Source organism: Ornithorhynchus anatinus, chromosome 4, assembly GCF_004115215.2.
Source record: "Ornithorhynchus anatinus isolate Pmale09 chromosome 4, mOrnAna1.pri.v4, whole genome shotgun sequence".
NCBI lineage: Eukaryota > Metazoa > Chordata > Mammalia > Monotremata > Ornithorhynchidae > Ornithorhynchus > Ornithorhynchus anatinus.
Genome location: NC_041731.1, coordinates 33,942,224 through 33,961,547, shown reverse-complemented (window position 1 = coordinate 33,961,547; position 19,324 = coordinate 33,942,224). Strand labels below are relative to the sequence as shown.

Genomic DNA, 19,324 nt, shown 5'->3' with positions numbered 1-19,324 from the left:
ATTATTATTATTATTCTCTGGGCCTCAGTTCCCTCATGTGTCAAATGGGGATGAAGCGTGGGGGCCTCCCGTGGGACCCCCTGAGTCCCCCGTCTCTCCCCCAGCGCTTAGAACAGTGTTGTGCACAAAGGCAGCGCCTCACTAGGCCCACCATGATGGTGGTTGGCGCAGGCCTGTCCTCTCAGAGGCGCGCGGCCGGGGCCCGGCGGGGGGCGCGCACGTCGTGTGCGTGCGCGCGCCCGCGGGAGCTGTCAATCCCCTCCTCCCTCCTGGCGGCCCCGCCCCCCCCCGTGCCCCGGCAGCAGCAGCAGCAGCAGCAGCCGCTGCGGCCCGTCCTGGCCATTTTGCTGGGGGAGCTGCCGCTGCTGCTCCTGTTCCTGTTCCTCCTGCTCCGGCTTGGCCGCACCTCCACCCTCCCCCCCTGCCCCTGGGCTTGGCACCAAGCGGGGCAGAGAGTCCAGCTGGCCGGAGCTGCCCACCCCGCTCTCTGCACCATGAGCTGGGGCACCGAGCTGTGGGTGAGTGCCCGGCTGGATGCCAGGAAGAGGGGGCTCTGGAGGGTTTGTCCATTTGGGGGGAAGCAGGCTCAGATGGGGGGGGGACTGGCACCGCTGGCGCAGGTGGGGTGGGGGGACTGGCATCCCTGCCCCTGGCTGGTTGGGGTGGGGTAGGGGGGACTGGCATCCCTGCCCCAGGTTGGGTGGGGTGGATGGGGGTGGGAGGACTGGAACCCCTGCCCCAGCCTGGGTGGGGTGGATTGGGGTAGGGGGACTGGCATCCCTGCCCCAGGCTGGTTGGGGTGGATTGGGGTAGGGGGACTTGCACTCCTGCCCCAGGCTGGTTGGGGTGGATTGGGGTAGGGGGACTGGTACCCCTGCCCCTGGCTTGTAGGGTTGGGGGGGACTGGCACCCCTGCCCCAGCCTGGGTGGGGTGGATTGGGGTAGGGGAACTGGCACCCCTGCCCCAGGCTGGTTGGGGTGGATTCGGGTAGGGGGACTGGCAACCCCGCCCCTGGCTGGGTGGGTTGGGTTGGGGTAGGGGGACTGGCACCCCTGCCTCTGGCTGGTTGGGGTGGGTTGCGGTGGAGGATGGCACCCCTGCCCCAGGCTGGTTGGGGTGGATTGGAGTAGGGGGACTGGCCCCCCTGCCCCAGGTTAGTTGGGGTGGGTTGGGGTAGGGGGACTGGCCCCCCCTGCCCCAGTCTGGGTGGAGTGGGTAGGGTTGGGAGGACTGGCCCCCCTGCCCCAGGCTGGATGGGGTTGGGGGTCTTCGTTAGGATCCCCCCCCTTTTGCTCAGCCCCTGTCTGGGCCGTGGAGGCTGGGACAGGTCCTGACCCCAGGGAAGGGGGTGCAGGCTGGGGGAGGGTTGGCTGGAGGGGAGGGGGCCTGGGTTTGGGGCGGGGGGGCTCTCGGGTGGTCGCCAAAGGGGGCTCCCTGGGCAGGTCTGGGGGCTTTGGAGGACCTGGAGGGGGGATGGAAGGGGAGGAAGGGGGGTCTGGATGGAGGGAATCCAAGGAAGGGCAATGGGGCTGGTGGGAAAGATTTGGGGGTACCTTGGCACCCCCTGGAGAAAGATGGATCTCGAAGGAAAAGGTGGCATGGTTTGGCGCGGGGGGGAAAGATTTGGGGGTACCTTGGCACCCCCTGGAGAAAGATGGACCTAGAAGGAAAAGGTGGCATGGTTTTGAATGGGGGGAGGCCTTTTAGAAGGGGCAAGCTTGGGTGGGGGGCACTGCCAGCTCTGCCAATTATCAATCCTATTAAGGGAGCCCTTATCGGGTGCGGATCACTGTACTAAGCGCCCGGGAAAGGACAGTGGAACATCCAACACGTTCCCTGCCCACCACGAGCCGAGCAAAGGCCTGGGAGACCGGAGTGCTCATCCCAGCTCCCCTACTGGTCTGCTGGGTGACCTTGGCCAAGTCACTTCACTTCTCTGGGCCTCAGTTCCCTCCATCTGTAAAATGGGGATCGAGACCTTGAGCCCCACGTGGGACGGGGAGTGGGGTCCACCTCATTTGTTTGGATCCCTCCCAGCGCTTAGAGCAGTGCCTGGCACATAATAAGGGCTTAACAAATACCATTGTTAATTATCATTATCTTTGGGCCCGGGGCCTCACTGCACAGAGAGACTATGGGAGGACAAGGAAACTGCTCATCTTGGGGAGAGAAAGCTGGGTTTGGGGGAAAGAAGAGGGTCTCATGGCTCATGTTCTGCAAAATGATTCCTGTTCATTTGAGCAGTGGGAAAGGAGGGTTGTGGAGGGAGAGGAAGGTCAATGAAATGTCTGGGAGGCTGGGCGGGATCTCTGTGGCAAGAGAAAAGTAAATGAACGTAGGATGTTTCCCAGTGTGATGCAAATTATCCCTTAAAAACCTTTTAAGATGCCATCGGAGGGATAAGAAAGGTGGGAGGGAGAGGTGATTGTTTTGGGGTGGGGCGAAGGAGTCTCCACATCAGGGTAAAATAAGGTTACAGAAACCAAGGGCATCCTCCCTTTTTTCAATTAAATTGTTTTGGTCTAATGGTTTTACATAACCTTTCCTGAACCCAAGACATGACAGCGCTGCGATCGAAAACGCCTAGGCGGTAGTTGCCTGAAAGGAGGAAAATTTAGCAAGGTTTAATAAAAACTTGTCCTGCCGGTCACTGATGTTTTCGGGTTTGCTGCAGCTATGAGACTCGGGCATTTGAAATGACTCGATGATCTCTTTTGTGGTTTTTTTTCCTCGTACGTTAATTAGTTGTGGCATTGATTCGGCGCGATGTACTGTTAAAAAAATATTAAAATATTTTAGTATTAAAAAAAAATCTTTGGGGAAAAAATGAACACAACGTTTATTTGTACGAATTAATCTTACATATCCTTTCACTTGTTGAAGGAGGGCTCTGAAAAGGAGATGGAGGGAGGAGTAACGGAGAAGTTTCTGCGGTCCTCTAGTGTGTGGGCGTTTAGTTGGGTGGGGAAATTCGGTGAATTTTATAAAAGGGGATATAGTTGTGGGGAGGGGAATGGCAGAAAGTAAATAAAGCAGTTTCCTTTTACACTAAGCACTGTGGGGTGGGGTGGAGGGAGGAAAGCCTCAATTTTGGGTATCAGTCAATCAGTGATATTTAGTGAACGCCCACTTTGTGGCGAGAACTGTACTGAGCACTTGGGAGTGTACGGACAAGTTGGTAGACACTGAGGCCTGCCCTCAAGGAGCTAACCATCTAGTGAGCATCCGAAGCGGCGTGTCTTCCGATTGGCTTGGAAGAGCTACATCAGCCCATGATCAACTAGAAATAATAATAATAATGATGGTACTTGCTAAGCGCTTACTACGTGCCCAGCACTGTTCTAAGCGTTGGGGTAGATGCAGGGTAATCAGGTTGTCCCATGCGGGGCTCACCGTCTTAATCCCCCTTTTACAGATGAGATAACTGAGGCCCAGAGAAGTGAAGTGACTTGCCCAAAGTCACGCAGCTGACAAGTGGCAGAGCCCGGGATTAGAACCCACCACCTCTGACTCCTAAACCCGGGCTCCTTCTGCTAAACCACGGTCAATAATCCAGCGGAAGGGCTCAACAGGCTCTTTTCTGGTCGTTGGCCACGATTTTGGAATATGGGAACTAGCCAGTTGAATACAATCACAACGGTAAACTGAAAGATCACAGGCATTGGTGGTCAAGGACTTGGGGTATATATTCTCTTTGACAGATGGTGGAAAACCGTGATTGAGGGTTTTCTTTGAATGGTGGCTTTGGGATGGTGAATGAATGTATGTAATGACTTAATGATAGGGTGTTGAAAAACAAACTTGGCAGAACTGCTCTTGAGAAAGAAAAAAATGCCCAGAATTGTGGCTTGGATTGTCAGAAGTTAGGTTGGGAGCAGGTTATATTGTCATCGGTCATCACTGGGATTCCCCAAATATTGTAGTTGTTAATATTGAACAAGATGCTTGTCACAGCATAGTTCTCTGCAGGGATATTTTTGGATGTGTGAATTTCCCGTAAACATTTAAAACCTACTTGGTATTCTTTGAATTGATCACTTTGTTAAAGATGAAATAACACGTAAAGGGAAACTTGATTTGACATAGCTTTTAGATGGGTCGATTTTGAAACTGTGTATTTTACTGTAAATAGAAAACGAGATGGTTTAATGAAGTTTCACCATATGGCCTTAAAATACAGTGCGACCTCAAAATATATGTTTATGTATAGTTCTGATCATCACACACATCTGAATAGCTTAAGGAATACACATCGGATCATCACACGCATCTGAGTAGCCCAGCATTTTTGGCTTGTATAATAATCGTAAATGATGACTGTCGGGGAAAATAGGATCGAGTCGAAGGTGCGAGAGTAAATATGAATTTTCTGTAGATGGTTCTTCGATACCCAATTTTACAACAAAATTTTCTGGTGTTCAGAGTACCATTAGTTAGAGGCTTTGTAAAGAGTACAGAAGTGTGCAGTAGTGAAACAAGTATTTTGTAGACCCTGGCATAGATGAGAATAGAAGGAAAAAAGAGAGGGACAGTATAAAATATATACTGATATATTGAGCATATGTAAATAAATTTATATGTTGACCTGTCCATTCAAATATTTATTCAGTTTTAATTTTTTTTTTTTACTGCTTAGTGCTTTATACTTGTACCTCCTGATTTTCACTTTTGGTAAATAATTCTCGTGTCTGACTCCCCCACTGTTGACTCCTCGAGGGCAGGGGACATGGTCTCGCTGTTGTTATATTGAAACAAGTACTTAGTTTTGCGTGTGTGTGTTTATTTTTAGTTGGTTTTTCTTTTTTTTTGTATTCAAGTACTTTCTAAGCGCTGGGGAAGATACAAGATAATCAGGATGGACACAGTCTATGTCCCACAGACTGTGCTGACCCTCTTAATCCTCATTTTTGCGGATGAGTAAACTGAGGTACAGAGAAATTAAGTAACTTGCCCAAAGTCACACAGCAGACAAACGGCAGAGCCGGGATTAGAACCTAGGGCCTTCTGGCTTGTAGTTCAGGAGAAAGCACTCCGGCACAATAAATGTCTTTGATTGAGTAGTCCTGGGATTGAAATTCCTACGACTGATTCTAGAAGTAATCGACTGACATAACCCATCCCATAGGGGATAGCACTTTGCGTGTGCAGCAACGTCTCGGCCGTCATTATGCTGGGCTCCAGCCAGGAGTGACCTCGAAGGAAAGAGGGCAGGAGTGGGGAGGAGGTCGGAAATTGAATCCAAATCCAGTCCAAACCCTGGACGGGGGTAGGTTTGGGTTGGCCCCGTGGATCCGGGACCTGTAGAACTTGCAGGCTGACCTGAGCCAAGGCTGAGGTCGAGTTCAGGTACGTCAAGAGCCGCCTTAGAGTTAATGCCAGGAGACCTTTCCGTGGCCTTTGGGTGAGTCCGTGCTGCTCCAGTGGAAGTGCCATCTCTGAAAATGTATCCTCCTAAAAAGCAATTTTTTTTGTGAGATGCAACAAAGGTAATGAAGTGAACAAAAGAGAAGCTGCATGGCCTAGTGCATTGAGCACGGACCTGGGAGTCGGAAGGGCCTGGGTTTGAATCCCGGCTCCACTTTATGTCTACTGGGTGACCTTGGGCGAGTCACTTGACTTCTCTGGGCCTCAGTTACCTCATCTGTAAAATATGGATTAAGATTTTGAGCCTTATGTGGGACAAGGACCGTATCTAACCTGAATAGCTTGTGTCTACCCCAGTTCTTAATACAGTGCCTGGCACATAGGAAGCGTTTAACAAATACCATTAAAAAATTAACCTTTTTTGTCACATTTTTATTCACCTTGGTAAGCAGACAGGGGACTCTTTCAAGATTGATTTTAAAAGCCAAGTTCTCCTTTAAAATTAGAATACAAGACTTTAATCAATTATGAATGTATGTATCATGTATTTTTGGATCAGCCTCCTTGCTGACCTGCCTGCCTCCTGTCTCTCCCTGCTCCAGTCTATACTTCACTCTGCTGTCCGGATCATTTTCCTACAAAAACGTTCAGTCCACGTGTCCCCGCTCCTCAAGAATCTCCGGTGGTGGCCCATCCACCTTCGCGTCAAAGCTTGGTCAAAGCTTAAAGCTTACCATGGGCTTTAAAGCACTCAATCGCCTTGCCCCCTCCTATCTTACCTCACTGTTCTCCTATTACAACCCAGCCCACGCACCTCACTCCTCTGATGCCAACCTACCTCGATCTCATCTATCTCGCCGCCGACCTCGCCCACGTCCTGCCTCTGGCCTGGAACCTCCTCCCTCCTCACGTCCGACAGACAATTACTCTCTCCACCTTCAGCGCCTGATGGAAGGCACATCTTCTCCGAGAGGCCTTCCCTTACTAAGCGCTCATTTCCTTTTCTCCAACTCCCTTCTACCTCGCTCTGATGCGCTCCCTTTATTCACCCCTCCCTCTGCACTTATGTACATATCCGTAGTTTATATTAATGTCTGTCTCCCCTGCTAGACTGTGAGCTCATTGTGGGCTGGGAATGTGTCTACTGACTCTGTTATATTCTATTCTCTCAAGGGCTTAGTACAGTTCTCTGCACGCAAGAAGCGCTCGAGAAATACGATTGATCCAGTCAATATTTATTGACCTTATTTTGGGCAAAGGATTGTACTTTAGAATAGTACAGTAGAGGTAAAGCCCAATTGTTGCCCTAAAAGAGTTTACTATTCAACAGGATAGGAAGTCACAAAATTATTTACAGATAGGAGAGGAGGATAGTGGAGAGGTAGGTAGGTAGTCGCTGTAATAGTAGTAGGATTTATTGAGCATCCATTTGGTATAGTGCACTGAACTGAGCACATGGGAAGTACAGACTAATGCCATGACACATTACCTGCCCGAGGGAACTTACATTCCAATGAGGGAGACAAATGTAAACATATTTACAATTTGAGTGGTCAAAATAAATAAACAGATCTTCCTGAGCGGCAAGGGTGTCAATTAAGTTCCCAAGTGGTAGGTGAATGAGTACGTGCTTTAAATAGTAGAGTGAATAACATAAGTGCTCAAGATGGAGCCAGGCTCTAATCCTGGCTCATCACTTGCCTGTTGTGTGACCTTGGGCAAGTCACTTAGCTTCTCTGTGCCTCAGTTTCCTTATCTCTAAAATAAGGACTCAAGACCTGTTATCTCTCCTAGTTAGACGGTGAGCCCGGCATGGGACAAGGACTGTGTCCAACCTGATTATCTTGTATCTACCTTAGTGCTTCACACAGTTCTTGATGCATAATAAGCTCTTAACCAATGCCATTATTGCTATTATAAGTATTATTAATACTAAGTGCTGAGGAGTGCAGAAGTTCTGGGATGATAGTTGGGAGACTGTCACTTGGCGAGGAGAAAATGAATTAATTGAGGAAAGCCGCCCAGAGGAAGAGAGATTTCAGGTGGGCTTTGAAGATGCCCAGAGGTTTGGGGTGGTGGATTTGAAGTGGCGGAGAATTCTGGTCAGGGAGAAAGCGTGAGGGGGAGAGCAAGGCACCATGAGTTGGTTCGCTTGGGAGAGATGAAGAGCATAGGCTGGGGAGTAACTGTCAAAGAGGACAGGGAGAGGGCTGGTGGAGCTGCCATGAAGCTGGGGGTTGGGATCTTTTGATTGGATTGGAGGGGAATGGGATGCCCTTGGAGGGCAGGGAAATTGGGGACAAATAAAATCACCAGGCAAATCCATAAACCTAATTTTAGTAAATGGTTTCAACATCTCCCACTAATCCCTTAAACGAAGCTGCCCGGATTGAGAAAAACGATTGGGTTCCTCCCTCCTTGTCCACCTCTCCCTTCGAGTGGACCTTGAAATAGTCAGTGAAATGGCTGACAGGCTAGAGAAGGAAGAGAAGTGAGTAGGCTGGACAATCAATGATAGTTTATTCAAGTGCCGTGGCACCGGGTAAGAACAATAGTATATTCCAGGAGAATTCAGGGAATTTTACAGTAGTTCATCCAGATTGGATAGGGCAAAATAATCCCAGGTCGGCCACCATTCGGCTGTGTGACCTTGGGTAAGTCACTTCTCTGTGCTTCAGTTACTTCATCTGTAAAATAGGTATGAAGACTGTGAGCCCCATGTAGGACGTGTACTGTGTCCAACTTGATTAGCCTGTATCTACTCCAGTACTCCAGTGCATCTACTATAGTGCCTGGCACATAGTAAGCACTTAACAGATACCATGAAACAATTTTTTTTTTAATTGAGTACATTAATGCAGAATCTGTCCATGAAAAAATCTTTATGATTTGGGCATTAGGTTGCTGCAGGCCATGTTTACCATATTTAGCTATATTTACCATAGCTAAATTACTACCTCTTTAGACTTTGGAGCAGAAAAATCAATCAATTGATTTTTTTGGTATGTGTTAACATCACAGAGCTATGGAAAAGTTTTAGGTGGTTGTTCTTAAGCGATGTTTGTAATGAATAAAATCTATTAAAAAGGCCTCTTTAATAATGTTAATAGATGCATATATGTACCCTATACATTTAAAAACCATACACAGTTTCGGTAAAGAATACTTATTTGACGATGGTGCAATAGGCTTGCTTCATTGATTGTTCAAGTATCACCACTTCCTAGCTTCAGCTAACAGTATTTCCTCCTTTGTTACTCATGGGTATGTTTCATAAACACCACCCAAATTTAAAAATATGCCTTTTATTTTGGTCCTTAAACCGTGTACTCCTCAGTAAAAATGAATTGCACTCATCACTTATTGTTTTTTTCAGATTCTAAGATGTAGGTGTCATCGCTTAGAAACTTGATCTCTTAAGCAGGAAATGCTTTTTTTTCTGGCCCTAGTTATATATGTATATATAATCTTACCAGCTGGATCTTTAGAGTTGATGAACAACATTTAGGGGAAAAAAAGGTTGAAAGTGAAAGTGTTGGATTCATATTATTCAGATGCTGCAACTGGAATTGGCTCAGTAGGAGTAATAGTATTCATTCAACTCCCACTGGATGCAGTTTACTAGACTAAACCCGAATTGTGTGAGCGCTTACTGTGTGCAGAGCGCTGCACTCTAAGAGTTTGGAAGAGTACAATATAACAGAGTTGGTAGCTATGTTCCCTGCTCACGAGTTCACAGTCTAGAGGAAAAAACTGACAAATTCTCTGCTACAAGGAGCTTATACTCTAAAAGGGACAGCGGGTGTAAATTGTTTACAGATAGAGAAATCGAAATAAGGGAATGTACAATTGAACATATACAAAGACGTCGAGGAGAGGTTTAAAAAATACATAAATCCTAGAGGTGGCTGATAGGTTTTCTTGACTTGCGGTGCTGGGGATTAATCTGGGAAGGCTTGTTGGAGGAGGTAGAATTTCAGTTAGGACTTGAATAGGACATGGGGAGAACTGAGGCCAGTCTGCTTTGGGGAGGAAGGTGATTCAAAGCCAGGGCAACGTTATGAGCGAAAAGTCGGAAACAGGAGAGGACAGCTAGAAGGCTAGTTGGAGGCTAACGAAGAGAACATTGGTTAATAAATACTATTGTCACTATTAGAGCAAGTTGGAGTAAAAGGTGAAGGCAGATATCTAAGTTGGCGGAGAGCCGTGAAGATGAACGCGAGGAGCTTTTGCTTGCCGTGTAGACACAGAAAGCCACAGGGAGGTTTTGAGGAGTGGAAATACCATTGATTGATGTCTGCTAAATAATGCCACACTCTGCCGTCTAACCGTGAGAACTAGAGAGAGGCTGGAGGCAGCAAGCAAAGGAACTGATCTTAGAAGCAGCGTGGCTTAGTGGATAGAGCACGGGCCCTGGAGTCAGAAAGACCTGGGTTCTAATCCTGGCTCTGCCACTTGTCTGCTGTGTGACCTTGGGCAAGTCACAACTTCTCTGGAGCTCTCAGTTCCCTGTAAAATGAGGATTAAGACTGCGAGCCTTATGTGGGGCAGGGACTGTATCCAACCTAATTTGCTTGTATCTACCCAGTGGTTAGTGCAGTGCCTGGCAAATAGTAAGCATTTAACAAATGCCACAGTCATTATTATTACCTAGCTGTGTTTTTGACCAGAGTTTGTACCAGGGTGATAGCTGTTTGGGTGGAGAGGAAGGGGCGGAGCCGGGGAATGTTGTGAAGAACCGGCAGGATTTGGCAACAGATCGGATGAGGTAAATCATAATGATTCTGTTATTTTTGTAAAGTGCTGCGTCTTGCCATTTTCTTTTTCATCATGCTTCGTGTTTTGCGAATGTCTTCGTAATAGAAAAACCCATTGGGGTTACAGGCAGAAAAGTATGATCAATTAAACTCTTCCATTTTTTAGAAATTGAAGAGGTTGTTTCTAATCCTTGCATTTGGTTAAACTAGGTAAATTTTTTAAACTGTAATTTCAATTGCGCTCAGTGGATTTCTTTTTTTGAGGCATTCTTCATAATCAACATGAGAAATAAATGCTCCTTTTTCGAGCACTTAAGCATGTTGGGATCTACTAATCTGATGAATTGTAGCTCCTATTAGTTGTAGTTTCCCTCCGAACCTCTCGCCGAGACATTTTAAAATCATGACACATACTTTCATTGACTTATTCCCACATGAGTAGTCTTTTCGGGCGAGTCACAAGTAGAGCAGAAACGCCTTTTTGGAGTCATGAAATTACCGACCTATCAAACGGCTGGGTCTCTTTCTTACTCCTACGCCCCACAAGTGACTATTTCAGTAAGTGGATTGGGTCTTTCTCATTTTCCCAATTTCATTAATCCTATTCATTTGGAGGAGAGGTTTAAATTTAGGCCATCAACCCACACCCCAGTTATTAATCAATGGAGTTTTGAGGGGACGTGCATTATAATTGCTCTGTGGATTACAACCACATTGCTTCAGAAGCAATTTTTATAATTTGGAAGAAGTGAACGATTATGAAATACTGTTTGGTTTCTTTGGCATTTGTTGAATTTACACTGTTTAAAGAGTGTGCTATCTTTGAAGCAGATCTCTAAAATAGAGATTTTTTCAAATGATTTAGGCTTGCTTTTGTGCCGAAGGGAGTTGAATGAACATTAGGTACTGCAGAACTGGATATTTACTATCAATTTGGTGTGTGTTGTGCCCTTACTTCTTGGAATGGTCTGTATGTAGAAATTCTCACATTTTCTGGTGAAACGACTTATTCTTTGCCAGTTTTAATGAGTCCTATGACTTTTCAGTGACTGTTAACTTGGTGATTTTCTTTTTTCCATTCAGAGATAGAAGTTCATGCACTAAATTCTGAACTTCTAAAATAATATAAACATAAAAAATAAGCAAATTGAATTAGCATGCATCTTCAGTGAAAAAGAACAAGGAAAAATATGACCACTGTGGTCCTGACCTAGATATAATAGGATTTTATAAGTGTTTTGTTCATTAAGGGGCATGTAGCCAAAACTTTTCTTCATTTCTACTGCAAAAGAAAATCTGGCAGCATTAGAGAGAGAGCTGCCACATCATTCAACTGGCTGAGCTGCTGTTTTTCTTTTAAGTTTCATCTTGTATTTTTAAAGAAGAAATGAGAGGACAAAGGAACCGCCACATAGGCCGGAAATGTTGATTGTCTCACAACACTAAAGTAACTAGACCTTGTTACACTGACTAAATATTTCTGTAACTTCTGTACTCATTTAAATCAAGTTTTTGGTGGCATCTGAAAATTCTGCTTCCAAAGCATAATAATTTTGGCCATTTTTTTCCATAGGGGGCCAGGGGAAATCATCTCTGTGGAATTTGGAGGCAATAGGAGCCTCCAAACTTTGATTCAGAATGATCGGAAATGGTTAGGAGTAGCTCAAGGGAAGGCAAGCTCAGTGTACTTCTACTTAGTATCCCATGAGATGAAATCATTCTGCACAGTGCATCTGGCGTAACATGCGATGTCAAGTTCATATTAATATTAGGAATCCCCAGTGGCCCCTCTGCGTTTGCCAGCCACTGCCATCACCCCAAAATGATGATGATGGCCCCATTTTCACTGGCCTTTCTTGGAGTTTCTGGTTGCACTAGGTGTTCTGTACAGGCTCTCCGCCACTTCTCACGGCTGCTGTGGGTGGTCCTTCTTGCCATCCTGGCTGAAAATTGGACCCTAATGGACCACCCCCCTCCGGAGGCTTTCTTCGGTGGCAAGGGGATCCTCGAAAGGTTGCGTTTCTGGTCAAAGTTCCTAAAAAATTCAGAGAGAAGTTTTCCCGAGTAACTATTGGTACTTCTCAGAATGCAGTTTCACCAAATGTTGTGAATGGTCTATTTTAAAGTCCACACACTTTTGAGAGTAATTTTTTGATGTTTTGGTTTTAAAGTGCGATGATTCAGCTTCTCCTGAAACAGGTGGATGAAGTTGGAAGACGGCTTAACACTGATTTCTCTCTCTAATCAGAGAAGGAAGGTTGAATCTTTTTTTCACTTACATGTTGCCTGCCAGTTCATGTATATTTCACATATTTGGACAGAATTAATATTAGAATTGGGACCCCAGAGGTAATATTCAATCAATCAATAATGTTTGTCAGAAAATGTAGGCTAGTTTAAGGCAAGTGGATATTTAATGGAGAGAATAAGGGGGAAACATACCTTCTTTAAAAATTAAGATGGTAATGCAGTCTTAAATAATTTTAAGTTTTTGCTTGAGCCGATAAAGGACGCGTACAAGCATTTCCAGTAGCACAATCAGCTCTCCAGTGGCATGTGTTTTCATTAGTCATTTTGGGGTGACATTTTTGGGCCATTAAGGAGCATTTCCCCTCATAGCACATCTGGTTGTGCACGTGGCATCGAACCTGCCAGAAGTGTTTTGTTTTTTCCTCAACAGAGTTCTTCAAGATTGCAACCCCTGCCTTATCAGAGATGAGCTGTTTATCAGCTTGGTGTGCTCATCATATCAGCTTTTAATGAGAGGTTATGTTGGCCAATTTAGCCCAGATTGTCCTTAAAGTGTTCTTTAAGCAGCCTGACCCAAACTGTAACTCCCTGGAAATCTCTCACCTCCATTTAATTTCTTGAACACTTAGCGTGTTCAGAGGACCAGTCTAAGCACTTAGGAGAGTACAGTCTAACAGAGTTGGTAGACATGTTACCTGCCCACAAGGAGCTTACAGTCTGGAGTCTAGTTTTCATTGGATAATATATTCAAAACCTGAAAATGAAAGGACAACTGAGGGGGAAAAAATATCAGAAAGCAAAAAATATCCTCTGCAGAATGGGCTCTTGCAAAACAATTGGATTACTAAATTGACCAAAGATTGGGCCAGTATCCATGTTTTAGTAAATTGAACAAATACACTACCTTTGAATTTATTCACAGAACTCTCTGAAGACCACAAATAAGCTTACACTATTCTCTGCTCTCTTTAAAAACTGTTCTTATTAAAGCAAATTTGCCACCCCTAAACATTTAGAAAACACCTACTGGGTTTTAAAGAACTGTGTTGGGCATAGTACAAAATGTGTTTCAAATGCAGTCATAAAAGATTAAGCAAACATAGATGAAAGACATGAACTCATAACATGCAGCTACAGACAAAACCACAGCATTCAGCAGCAACAACAAAGAGTGAATAAACTTGGGAAAAAAAATTATAGGTTTGGATTTATTGGAGTTATGGAGAACTTGAGGTAGATCTAGGTAGTGGGAGAAGATGATGACAGGGTAGGGATTAAGTTGTTAACAAGGAGAGCAGAGAGTTAAGTCGCAATCCAGGAGAAGTCAGTAGCAGTGTTCAGTGGACATTGTATTAACTTTCATCTTAAGCCCTCCCATTTTTGTCTCTCAACATGATGCTCTCCACTATTTGGAAAAAATGAAAGTGGGCTGGAGACTTCTTAATAAGTGTTCAGTAAATACAAATGATTGATTGACTTGACCCCAAGGTAGATTTTCTCCTTCGACTTTTTGGGAGAGGAAAGTAGAGCCAATGTCCGTGCTCACTCTAGGCAGGTCCCTGGTGATGCTGACCAGTTTGTAATCACTTTTACTTCTGAATTGCACTCACAGAAAAATGGTTAGTCAAGATCTAATTTAGAATTCATCTCCTATTTCATCTCCTCTCAGGAATGATGGTTGAGTCTCTGTCCTAAGACTTCAGGACCAAGAACCGGGGTTGGGCTGGGGTTATTTACCAAAGTAATGGAATCGTCGACTTCTGGGTACTTATCGATTCATATTAATGTCTGTCTCCCCCTCTAGGCTGTGAGTTGGTTATAGACCCGGGATATGTCGGCTAACTCTGTTGTAATGTACTCTCTCAAGTGCTTAGTTTAGTGCTTTGCACATAGTAAGTGTTCAATAAATACCATGGGTTGATTATAATGAAAGGGGAAATTTAGGGGCAGAAATAGAGAGGGGGTTTTTGAAGTGCAGAAGGAATCCATGGCAACCACTGGCTTAAGAACCAGAGGAGTAGTCAGATCTGGACTCAAGTCCCTGTTCTGACATTCACTTGCAAGACATTGGGCTCCTCTGGGGGCCTCGGTCTATAAAAATCTTGATAATGATGCTTATCTGTACAGAGAGGAAAAGTGAAGGTAAATATAAGTTCTTCCTTTTGAAGTATTTTGAGGTCCTTGGATGAAAGGTGGTACATCAGTATAAACTATTATTATCCTGTAGAGGCTGAAAAAACTTGTTCCTTGGGTAAGAATTTCCCTTATAGGACTAGAATCTTGAACAAGAGCTCTCTTCTGCCCCACCTCCCTTACTTAGTGAGTGACTGATATTGTTGTGTCCATCGAATGAATGTTAACATTTAAATCTCACCTTTATTTCTTATTTCTAAAAAGATTCATTCAGTCAGTCGTATTTATTGAGCGCTTACTATGTGCAGAGGATTGTACTAAACACTTGGGAAAGTGTCTCAAACCAGGAGCCATCAATTGACAGTTCTGGACCCCGTGAAGCTTGGAGAACTGTCACTTGGAGCTACCCCATTGACCCTTTCTGTGAAAGATTTGCCAGTACACGTATGATCCTAAGTATAAATACAAATAAAACACTTGCAATTTTAGACTGATAGTGAGTTAAGTACTTGCCTCTGACAAACATGAAATGATTTATTTTTTTTGGAGTTGTATACTTGGATTGATTCCCCCCACCCCCCTTGGAAGAACTCTTCATTTTATCCCTTTTTACTGTTTTAGGAAAAATAAAAAGTTTAGCAGAGCAAAGAGCCCTTGCAAGAAACTGGTGGCATCTAGAGCCCAGGCTTGGGAGTCAGAGGTTGTGGGTTCTAGTCCCGGCTCTGCCACTTGTCAGCTGTGTGACTTGGGACAAGTCACTTAGATTCTCTGTGCCTCAGTTACCTCATTTGTAAAATGGAGATTAAGACTGTGAGCCCCATGTGAGGCAACCTGCTTACCTTGTATCTACCTCAGTGCTTAGAACAGTGCTTGGCACATAGTAGGCCCTTAACAAATGCCATGATGATTATTATTATTATCTTTTGGTTATGTGGAATCTGTCCAGCCAAGTCCTCACACAATTTATAAATATCATGTTCATCTGCTTGGGTTTGGATTGATTAAGCTCCCTGTTATTTGCATTTTTTAGTTGCATATGTGTGATGTACTCCTGGAAGAGATTTAACTCCTATTCTGTGAAAACGGTTGCTGGATTTTTTTAAAAAGGTTATCACTTTTTAAATTAACACCTAGATCACATTTGAGAGGTATCAAAGCATTTGGTCTAAATATAGAATCATATGACTTTCAAGTGTAAAAAAGAGGAAAATAAGACCGCAATAGGCAGTGCAAGAGTTTTAAGTGCAACAGACCTAATTCTGACATGATTTCAGTTTAAACAAATGGCAGTCATATTCCGAGTTCTATTAAGAAGTTGATTTGTGATTAGTTCCTCTATAACAAGAACTTGGCATATTTGTGAAGACCCTCACATGGCTTTTGAAATCATGTTGTGGACTTTAACTGATCAAACTCCTTATCATACTGTTTATTTAAATTTGCTCACCTACTCTAACATTGGGAATAAATGGGCATCTTTGATGGTCTTATCTTTTTAGCCAAAAGCATTTTCGTGAATATTATCGATCAATCAATTATACGTACTATGTGCAGAGCACTGTACTAAGCACTTGGGAGAGCGCAATACAACCACATTAGCAGACCCATTGCCCCCACCCACAACGAGCTTATTATTGTATTGTTTATGTTTACGGACAGGTTTTTGACCCCTTCATTTCAGAGACTGCATTCTCTAAGATCTCCAATGAACTCTTTGAAGCCAAGACCAGAGGGCTCTAGCCCATTCTAATCTCTGGGACCTCTGAGCTGCTTTTAGTGGTAATGGTATTTACTAAACACTTACTCTCTGCAGTGTACTGTACTAAACCCTGGAGCAAGTGGGATTAGATATGTTCCCTACTCACGATTTCAAAACATAGCAGCAGGGGAGGGGGGCTGGTGAGAGACACAGAAGTCGAGATGCAAGAAAATAGTAGGATAAAATATAGACATGGAGGAATATCCAAAATAAAAGCAAAAGTCTGTAGGGTTCTTGGCTAGAGGAGCAGAATACAAGGCTCCTCACAGTTCAGAATCCAACAGTCACAACTGCAGTCACAGTTTCTGTTACAGCAGCCGCCACAGCCTTTTTATTTAAATGGTATTTGTAAGCGCTTGCTGTGTGCCATAGAGTATCCTAAACCCTGGGATAGTCACAAGCTAATCAGGTTGGACACGGTCCCTGTCTCACATGGAGCTCACAATCTTAATCCCCATTTTACAGATGAGGGAACTGAGGCCTAGTCAAGTGACTGGTCCAAGGTCACACAGCAGACAGGCGGCAGAGCCACGCTCCATGTGGAGCCGCCCTGCTGTGGCTGTTTTCCTTTTTCCCTGCTGGGGTGGTGTAAGGCAGCTTGGGTTGGAGGTTCCTTGGTGATGAGGCGAGTCGGAGCGGGTTTCCAGGGAGACGGCATGGTGATCCGGCCAGGGGGACGCCGAGGGCCCTGGATGTGGCAATGGGAAAGAGGCATTGTTTCTGGTGGATTCACTCTCCTGTTTGGTGGAGAGAGAGGCTGAGGTGTGCTGCTGCTGCAGCTTAAACCCCCACAGCCCTGCATACTTGCATCACTTCAGGATCAGGGGTCCTGGGAGATGCGGTAGGAAGGCATTCCTTCTGCCTCTCCCCCATATGCTTCCTTTATTCACCCCTCCCTCAGCCCCATATAAGTGTCTGTCTCCCCCTGCAGACTGTCAGCTCACTGTGGGCAGGGAATATTATTTTGTACTCTTCCAGGTGCTTAGAATAATGCTCTGCATGCACTAAGCATCCTGTAAATATGATTGATTGATCAGCAGGATTCCTGATGGATGCTTTTGACCCTGGACCACTCCCTCCTCCCTGGACCGCCATCAGGCCTCAGTTTTGCCGAGACGAGAAGCAGCCTGGCTTAGCAGATAGGGGACTGGCTTGGGAGTCGAAGGACCTGGGTTCTCTTCCTGGCTCCTCCACATGTCTGCTGTCTGCTGTTTAACCTTGGCAAGTCACTTCCCTGGGCCTCAGTTTCCTCATCTGTAAAAGAATGTGAGCCTCATGTGACACAGGGACTGTGTCCGACCTGATTAGCTTGTATCTATTCCAGTGCTTAGAACAGTGCTTGGCATATAGAAACAAGTACAATAATTATTATTAACCTGATTCTTCTACCTTTCTGACTCCTCAGTTTCAGTCACCAGCCCCCCTTTCTACCCCTCGCCCTTTTTCTGTGGGTGTTCTGCAAGGGTCGGTTCTGGGTCCCTTCTTTTTGCCCTTCAGAGTCACTCTCTCAGGTAGCTCAGCTGTCATCACCGCAACGACTCCCAAACCTATTAGCCCCGACCTCTCATCTAACCTAAAATCCCACATCTCCTCTTGCCCTCAAGGTATCCCCTGCACCTCAAACACAATATGCCTAAAATGGAATTACCCCTCTTCTCCCTTAAATTCCCTTCTGTATTTTCCCATCACCATTAATAACATCACCATCCTCCCTCTCTTAGAAGCCCACAAAAGTGGTGTCAATACTTTACACCTTACTAGCTTCATTTCTCACGTTCAGTCAGCATAACATCTCCGAGTCTCTTCTTCCTCTGCCACCTTCCTCTTCACTCACACAGCTGCCACACTGTTCCTCACTCTGTTCACAATGCTGCTAGATTTTCGCACCAGTCTCCTCGCTGGTCTCCCTGTTTCCAGCCTCTCCCCACTTCATTTTTATATTGCGTGCTGCTGCATGGATCATTTTATTGAAATGTCATTTGACATGCATTTCTCCATTTCTCAAAAATTTTTCTCTGGTATCCAGGGCCCCTATATGTCAAGCAAAATAAACTCACAGTCTGCTTCAAGGCTCTTCACCACCTCACCCTACTTTACATATATGCAGTCCTCACCTACTCCGCCCAAACTCACTCTCTGTACCTCACTTTCTCCTCTCTTGCTTCCGTCCCCTCACTCACATTGTTTTCCTGACCCAGAGCTCCTCGTATCCTGAAAATCCAACACACGCAGCTCTCAAAGCCCTCATAAAATCCCCTCCAACAAACCTTTCTTGATTCCCTCCCCTTCAGTCAATCAGTCATATTCGACTGCTTACTGTGGGCAAAATGCTATACCATTTGGGAAAATACAACAGAGTTGGTAGGCACATTCCCTGCCCACAAAAAGCTTATAGTCTAAAGGGGGAGAACGGCATTTAATATAAATACATTTCAGATATGTACGTAAGTGCTGTGGAGTTGAGGGTGGGGTGAATAAAGGGTGAGAATACAAGTGCTAGGGCAATGAGAAATAGAGAGAGAATAGAGGAAATGAGGAAAATGAGACTTAATTGGGGAAGGTCTTTTGGAGAAGATGTGATTTTAATAAGGCTTTGAAGATGGGGAAAGGTGATGGTATGTCAGATATGAAGAGGGAGGACGTTCAGGCCAGAGGCAGGATGTGGGGATGGGGTTTAGCGGCGAGACAGACGAGAACGAGGTACAGTGAGTAGGTTGGTGTTAGAGGAGCGAGGTGAACGTGCTGGGTTGTAGCCAGTCGGTAAGGAAAGGGGGCAAGGTGATTGAGTGCTTTGAAGCTGATGGTAAGGAGTTTCTCTTGATGAGGAGGTGGATGAGCAACCACTGGGGATTTGTGCAGTCTCACCAATCAACTCCGCACTCCTGTACTTATTTATTCATTTGTACCTTAGTTGTTTACTTGGATTACTCTGCATGTGAATAGTCTTGTCTTTCTCCCACCTTAGGATGTCAGCTTCTGGTGAGCAAAGAATATTACTTCTCTGTGTCATACTTGCGTTGTGCTTCATATCCGATGGCCACCACCATTTTCTCCTCTTTT

General features: G+C 45.1%; 1 protein-coding gene across 1 annotated transcript in view; it reads left to right on the top strand.

Moving 5' to 3' along the window:
• The first annotated feature begins 293 nt into the window (after nucleotides 1–293).
• The window catches only part of FNBP1 (formin binding protein 1), a 155,541-nt gene continuing 136,510 nt past the window's right edge, over nucleotides 294–19,324 (top strand). Inside the window, exon 1 of the mRNA XM_029063506.1 lies at nucleotides 294–518. Coding sequence (XP_028919339.1) covers nucleotides 495–518 — 24 coding nt within the window. The 5' untranslated portion in view covers nucleotides 294–494. The remainder of the gene's footprint in view (nucleotides 519–19,324) is intronic.